General features: G+C 38.4%; 1 protein-coding gene across 1 annotated transcript in view; it reads right to left on the bottom strand.

Annotated features, from left to right (window-relative positions):
* SMURF2 (SMAD specific E3 ubiquitin protein ligase 2) overlaps positions 1-7984 on the bottom strand; it is a 40336-nt gene that overhangs the window by 17231 nt on the left and 15121 nt on the right. Inside the window, exons 4-7 of the mRNA XM_009894783.1 lie at positions 7454-7587; positions 6210-6275; positions 2347-2431; positions 982-1065 (exon numbers count right to left, since the gene is read on the bottom strand). Coding sequence (XP_009893085.1) covers positions 982-1065; positions 2347-2431; positions 6210-6275; positions 7454-7587 — 369 coding nt within the window. The remainder of the gene's footprint in view (positions 1-981; positions 1066-2346; positions 2432-6209; positions 6276-7453; positions 7588-7984) is intronic.

The following is a 7984-nucleotide window of genomic DNA, read 5'->3' as shown; positions in this document are numbered from 1 at the left end:
TCCTGCTGGTTTTTAAGGAAGCTTATTAGGTAAGGATGGTGACAAAGGGCTAAGTAAGATAAAAAACAGTTGTTCTTAAGAGCTCAACTGCAAGAGGAAACACTGAATTATACAGTTTCATATCTCAATGCTGCTTTCAAAAGGATTTAAAATGCGTTAAAGGGGGACTGATAAGGATGCAGGAAATCCCTGAAACAAATTATACATTCTGCGTTTGTTTTTCTACTGTAAATGTGTCTAGAGCTTAGAATAAGTCTTTTAATATACCAAGAAAAATACAGATAGGTATATTAAAAAGCTGCTCAGTACCTTCACTCGCTTGAAAACTGCAAATACACATCAGAGCTGGCAGCATGAACAGTACATATTATTTTAAGTCAAATACATCCATACAGGGACTGGAATAATATTTATTGAGGATGGAAGAGACAGTGTGCAGGCACAGACAGTCTGCAGAAGAGTCTGAAAAATACACAATGACACTGTCTACAGTTCAGGGAACAGCAAAACTGGTCTGAGGAACAGCTTCGCAACACACATCTACAGTTATTAGAAAAGGTGATGGTAATGATTTCAAAACATGCTCTGTAACAATCAGCTTTAAAGGTTCTGGATTATATGGTCACAGCATGTACATAGACAATGTCGGTCAGCAAATCACAATCTCTTTTCTTCATCCCTTACGATGTCTGCACATTGTAATGTCTGTATTTATATAAGAGTTCTACCATAGGTGCTCTACAAGAAAACAAAGATGCTAGTATTAGCAGAGGAAAGAAATCTAGTAAAAATGATTCTCGAGTGAAATATTAGGTGGACTGAAGAAGTAAGATGTTAGAGAAGAACAGCATATAGCATTTGTAGAGTGACTTGGAGGAATGCTGAATACCCCATCAGAGCCACGTAGAATCGCTTGCGCTCAGCGCTCCTGGACAGCAAGCAAACTTCATCATACGCACAGTCTCTTAAATAATTTCTTACCGTGTTGGTCGCTCCCACTGAGTTGTTCGTGTAATATGATTTAAATACTGGATCCTTCCAGAAGCAGTCCTCCGCTCCTCCCACCTAGAATTCAGACATTGAGAGATAAGGCAATGAGTGGTATTTCCAGGAAACCAGGGCACAAAATGTTTCCAACATAAATGCCAACTCAGGAAGACTTACACTATTATGAATCATGTTAGCTGAACAAGGTAACAGGAAACAACTGGAAGTTCAACCCAGAATTGATTTTACATATTCTTCCCTTGGAACCAGGCTTATCATGAACAATCTCACACCTTCATGTTCAATAACTACTTGAATTCTAATTAAATCCAAATAGCCATATAAAGAAACTTCTTGAAAACACCATGTTTAATAATGCATTTAACTTCTTTTGTCCACTGATTCTAGGAAGTGCTTTCACAGTATCTTCAAGCACTACTTGCTTTTATTAAAAAGTCATCTTCAAATAACATGACTTTTAATTATTATTACTTCTGCACTCCAAAATACACGAGGCTATAGAGCTAGCTTTGCAGTTACACAATTAAGTAAGCAATATTTATACAAGGAACATTTTGAAGTGAAAATTTAAAAGCATTTTAAAATATGTTTTTAACTTCTCCAGACTCCATATTAACAAAAGAATGCTGTTTAGGACTTAGATGATAATTTATGTTTTAAAATTCATCATCTGAAAAATCAGTTTCTCCTGTCTCCACCTGCCAAGAATCACATTCAGAAGGTCTGTGTTTGCTCTGAAAAAGTTGATGACAGCACCAGAACCTAAAACAGAGCATTTTTCTGTATTCGCAAAACTGTTTTAGGTGTTAATGATGTCATTAACTCTCACAGGGACAAACCAAAATCCTAAACCCAGCCTTTGGCAGGTAAATACAGCAAGAACTCAGGCTCCATTACCTTTTCCAATCACGATTTACATGGAAGAAAAAGTGATCCGTTTTTATAACAGTGTATACCTCTGCACAGCACTGCAGAAGGCAGCCAGGCCCGCATGTTCACTACCTTGCTACAAAACTATTATGTGGATGAAGTCAGTTTGCTGGCTGTGATTTAACATTATATTAGTTTATCGATTCTATAAGTTGAAAGACGTATGTTTTCTTAGACAAGTATATTTTTTTAATGCGTTTACTTATATATATGCCACTTCCTGTTTTCCAAGAGGAGACAAGAACAAGGGTCAAACCATTAACTAGTCCGTGTATCCTAGCTGGCTTATCTCCTGCTCCTAAATTCAAATAAAAATAAATTAACCTATTTGTACACTGTCTTCTCATTACTGCAGAAGTCTGTTGTATGAGTTGTATTTGTATTTATACCATAGTGATGTCAGCTTACCCGTCTGGTAAATCATTATCAAATAACCGACTGCAATCCACAACTTGTCCTCCTGTGCCTATTCGGTCTCTGGATTGAAGACTTACTATCAAGATAATAAAAGAATTATTGAAGATATGACATCTGAATGCAAATTGCAGTTATATTTGACAGAGAAATGGTACAACTTGGAGGACTAAGCTGAGCCATGTTCTGGATATTTTTTCCTTCCCACAAATTAAAGAGAAACAACATATGTTTTCATACATGTAATTCTCTACATCTTACTTCAAAAAAGTTAGCTTAAAAATATGAATGCAAGTGAAGGCAGACAAAGAAGTTAATTCTGAAGCTGTCATTAACTTTTCCTAGTATGAGATGGACTGTGACACTGGTCTGGCGAGGCAGCAGGGTGTCTAACCTCATGCGCGGCTGGGACAGCAAGGGGGACAGTGCTAGTGCCACACTGGCACCGCTAACGGGAGAACTGCTAATAGAAAGGGCTAAAACGAGAAATTCCTGGTTTTGTTTTTGACTGCTTATATACTTTATGTGCACATGGGATTCAACACACACACGTACACACACAAACCCAGGCAAAATTTAACTGCTACAAGTACGAGATATTTGGTTTATTGACTACTTTCAAACACCAGCGGTAAGAAGTCAAACGCAACTCTCACACAAAGCAGTGCTCAGTACCCCAAAAAGCCCTTATGGCCCTCAGCAAAACTGTATTACTATTTTTTCTATTTAATTTTTTTTTTAACATATTTCATTGTAATGGATACTTATGCCTGAAGCTTTTGTACTACAATTACGAAAACCAAGATTTTTGGGGCAGCTTTTGTTCCCAGTATCGTAATTTGCAAGTGTCCAATCTGATAATTTATGACAGTTGTGTTCCTGTGGGGTTGGGTTTTGGGGTTTTTTTTGATGTTTTGTTTTGCCTTCAACAATAAAACAATTGCTTAAAAAGCTAAATACGTGCTGTGGCACACGTTTTTTGAGGTGGCACTACAGTACTTCTGGCCAACTGTCTTCAAGTCCTATTTACGTACTCAGTGAAATAAACTTACAGACCTTAATCTAGACACAACCAAACTTCTGTCAAGATCACAAACTTTAACAAGATGTAGTAGTGCTGGCAGTTTTTGCCAGAGAGTCCAGATTTTCAACAACAACATGTTTTGATTTTGGGCCTTCAACAGACCAGCCCAGAGCGTCCTGCAGTACCTGCTTGCTTTATTGCTAATCACTACCAACTCCTAGTCTTCCACGAACGCTAACATTACAAAGCAACTTCTTAGAGCAGAAGACACTTTAAATTTAATTTCAACCAAGCCAAAATCTTAGATGATGTATTTATTCTGCAAGAAACCCACACGTTACAAGTTCACATTGTTGCAAGTAGGCAAGATTTGGCAAGCAATACACACAGACAAAAATGAAACTAAACAAAGGCAATTACCTCCTCTTTGCCTATGTGAGGACCAAAATTTGAGCACGGCTTCATTTTGTAATGAGTAAGGGCTCATTTTTTCTGCACCGCCACATCAGAAATAAAATGGTGGCACAGAAGAGAGCTGCAAGATTAAGACACAGTTCAGGTGCTCTTTGCATCCACTACTCACAAGCGCCCCCGTTTCTTCCCTCCTTTGAAGATAACCCCATGTAGTTAAGATAAAGATCCCCTTGCTCCCTGTCCCAAATTATAAAGGCATATCCACTGCACGCTTGATTTGTAAGGTTTTAATCTGCTGAAGGTATCAATTACATTTTAGTATTGTTTTCCAATCTTGCATAGCCTCTTAATTTAAGCCAGTTTATCACTAGAAGGACTGAGAGTATATTTATAACTTATTCTATCTTCTTTCTTACTTTTAGTGAAGATTTCTCTACCATGTAACTACTGCAGCAGCAAGATCTAGTTTTACTCACGCTCACTCATCCATTCACCAAAATTGCATTAGTGAAGAAAGATGAAAATATAAGGAGATTAGTAACAACAATTTAAATTTAAACAAAAGAGACAGGAGTCTCTGGAACATTACCAAGGATTCATTAAATTAAAACACAGCCACGACTGATGAGACCTGACCTTTCTGATGATAACAGTGGGAAGCAGAAAATACAGATTTGTTCTCAGTCTCTGCTGTAACCTGACAAGCTGTGTTTCTTCTATGCTCAAGGCATGATCCAGCAGCTCCTGCTAATTAGGAACAGCCCCAGCAGCGTGCCAAAAGAGCTAATGCTGCTTTGGCTATACCACTTCTCATGATCACGCCAGGTTAAGCCAACTGGTCAGTCAAGTTTATGCCCACACTGCTGACTAGTAGTTATCTCTGAAATGTATCTGCCATGCCCACCCTGCATAGTGTTTGCCCCAGGCTTCCATCTGCCATCCCAACTGCCTTGAGACCTTTCTGCTCTGAGGTTTGGGGGTTTGGTTTTTTTTGCTTGTTTAATTAATGGTAGCATTCTCAAGTCATGGTGACAAGGATGCATGTTGCATACTCTGGAGGGCAGCATGAGAGCACGTCACGGTGTGAGGGTACATCCCTGCTAGTGTCACAGCTGAAGGAGTGCTGTGGGCAGAGTGAATCTCTACTGCTCCGAGCAGACCCTGAACAACCTGAGCTTGGTTTCCTCTTAAAAGGAACCCCACAAACAAAATCGCACACGTGCAGCATGGAAGATCAGGGGACCAGTATACTGCAGCAAAACCAAAAAGCAAACCAAACTGACAACATAACACACCCTAGAAAAATGACTGTTTTATCCTTTACTCTTCTGTGCAAGCTCACACGGAAAATGTAATATTCAAGAACGGTCTGAAGTGTCAGCAGTGCACTGACGATTCCACATTTCTACCATCACTTGACTCTCCTGTGCCACCTCACTCTTATCTTAATACTGTGCAAACACTTGCAGATCAGATGCCAGGCAGATGGTTAAAGCAACATAAAAAGGTAAAGTCATAGGTATTATCCAACAGAGCACTTTGAGGAAAGCAAACAAATGCACTGAAGCCCTTATTTGCTGACTGATATTGCAATAGCTTTCCCTGGCTGACAAAACAAGAATGCTGAACTAGGAATTGAACATAAAACTAAGCATACAAAGTCACCTCTCTGTCCCCCATGTCCAAACACTCTCATTAATATCTTGCCATATAAATACAGACCTCCTTACCCTGAGCAACAGTTTTGTTTTTTTCTTTTACTTAAGTGATCAATGAGAAACGCTGCCTTCTGAAACAACTTACAGTGCACCAGGAAGAATGCTCATGAAGTTGTTTATGGATACCTGTTCCTCAATTTGCCAGCTTCTTTTTAATTCTTAAGTTATTTAAGGTTTATGGGTTAGCAGAATAACAAAGCACAGTCATTGAGATTGGTGACAGACTTGTTAATAACCCATGAAAACCCCAAATGACTTGACCAAATCATCCCAGACAACAACTCACTCCTGTTACAGCAAGCTGTTTTACCCTTTCGCAAAACCTACAGGAAGCACACCTTTGCTGCAACTCTCAACGGCCAAGAAATTTGTAGTCATTTTTTCACAGGGAGTTCAGGCTCAAACTGTCACCATTCTTTACAGTGAAATTAAAAACTTTCTAAATAAGTTTCATATTATCTATGGTCTTATCTGTCCCAACACTTACAACAACATTTGGGGGGGGTTGTTTTGGGTGATTATTATTTTTTTTAAAAAAAATTCTCTACGTAAAAACTTCTAGCTTGAGGTCCAAGTGGCTCTGGCACTAGGCACTGAATTGGGGGGGGGGGAATCAGCACAGGAAACTGACGTCTAGGAAGAGTATTTCTATAGCTACTGCTAAGCTCCAAGAGAACTAACAGATAAAAACCTTCACTTACCTACTATCTGTCCTCTAACAGTATCATTGTCATTTGGCCCAAGCTTGCACAGATCCAATCTCTGATCTACAAAACAAGGACACAAAGCGTAAGTCATACAATATTTTGCTGCTTTTGAAAAGCACATTGAAGTACCATCAGAACAAAGTTCAGCCTAGTGTAAGACAGTTCAGACTTCAAAACCAGGGAAAGGGGAGCATAACTAAAAATCTTCAGCCAAGAGTTCATTTTTCATAATTTCAAAATCAGAAAACAAGACTAGAGTACTTTTGCTTTAACATTTTTCCTACTTCACAAAGCTCTTTTGATGAATAGGAAATGACGTTATCCTAGACTGGATGTCTGAAGTGATTGTAAAGTATTTTGAACTCTTTTCCCTTGTGAAGACCAGCCATTGTCATACTGCACTTCCAGCTCAACACTCATTAGTACAGCACAGAGCTAACCTGCAGCATCAATCCACTTGTTCCACACTGAATAGATAGAACTTCAACAGAGTGAAGCGCTGAAGCACTGATCTAGTGACAAATATTTAAAAATGAGAACTTTGGTTATGCCTTTGTCACCACTGTTATTGAAGGTAAAATCACAATGCTTCTCTACTGGTGTGTCGCTTTCTTTTTTGTTTGTTTTAAATTACCTGTATAGCCAAGCACTACTTTTCCATCACAAACAGTGCACCGAATTTTGTTCAGAAGTAAGCGGCATCCATCAGGATGAGAAAACACCATCTTACATGTTAATTAACTTTTGAAAAGTAACACAAAGTGCTGTAAGCGTTTTAAAGCACTTAATATCTTATGACAAAATTTACTATTTAATTTTGAAGGTCCATTAATTTTTAAACTACGAATTTGGCTTCAAGATAGATTTATCCTTTCATTTATCCCTTAAGACTTGCATTTTTGAACGTAATAAAAAGATAATTTGAAGGTAATTAGAATCTGTCCTCCTTCAAAATTCCAACACATTATGTTCAGTCTTGACCATCCACAACCAGTGTGACACTGAAGTTACCACTGTTGATGGTAATGGGGCAAAGAAGCTGGAAAGCAAAAGGTAAGTTACATTCTCTAACCTACCCGTGCTATCCTCAGCCACAAACCACCATTACAAAGTACCAAATTAATTGGAATATACAAGCTTTATAAAAAACAACAAAAACTCAATTAACTGCCACTTTTCAAAAAGTCTGTGCATGAAAGTTTGCTCTGAAAGAGAACACTAGTCTTTAGCTTACTTACAACCAGTGTCTTTAAGGCGGTTGATCGCGTTTGAAAGAAGTCTCACACAACCCAGAAAACCAGCTCCCTGCTTTTTATGAATTTTCTTGTGATTCCACACACTGATTGTTATTGAATCCGACTTCCCAATATATCTGAAAAAGGTGGAAAGACAGTACTGTGAATGGCACTTACTGAATACTTTGAAGATGCTCCAGAAATCACCTTGGGGAAAAAGAGATTATCAACCATTACATTAAAAAATTTAAGACACAGAGTATTGGCAAGAGAGAGAAAGTCATCTTCAGAAAAGATGTACCCACTATACTTTAATGAAAGCATGTCTTATGAAGAAGCATACTTGAATATAAGCTAATCTAAAATCCTGATTCTGGAAGAAGGCATTCATGTGATTCCAAAGTCTACCGAAATCTATTTAACACAGTAACATGAACAGGCTGTGGGCTGACCACATTTCTTCAAGCAGCTACAAACATGCTTAGATTCATGCCTACGCTCAGCCTAACCAAAGAGAACAGCAATGCTCATGGC

This window comes from Charadrius vociferus, unplaced genomic scaffold (assembly GCF_000708025.1).
Source record: "Charadrius vociferus isolate BGI_N301 unplaced genomic scaffold, ASM70802v2 scaffold321, whole genome shotgun sequence".
NCBI lineage: Eukaryota > Metazoa > Chordata > Aves > Charadriiformes > Charadriidae > Charadrius > Charadrius vociferus.
This window is presented reverse-complemented; position numbering and strand designations above follow the sequence as displayed.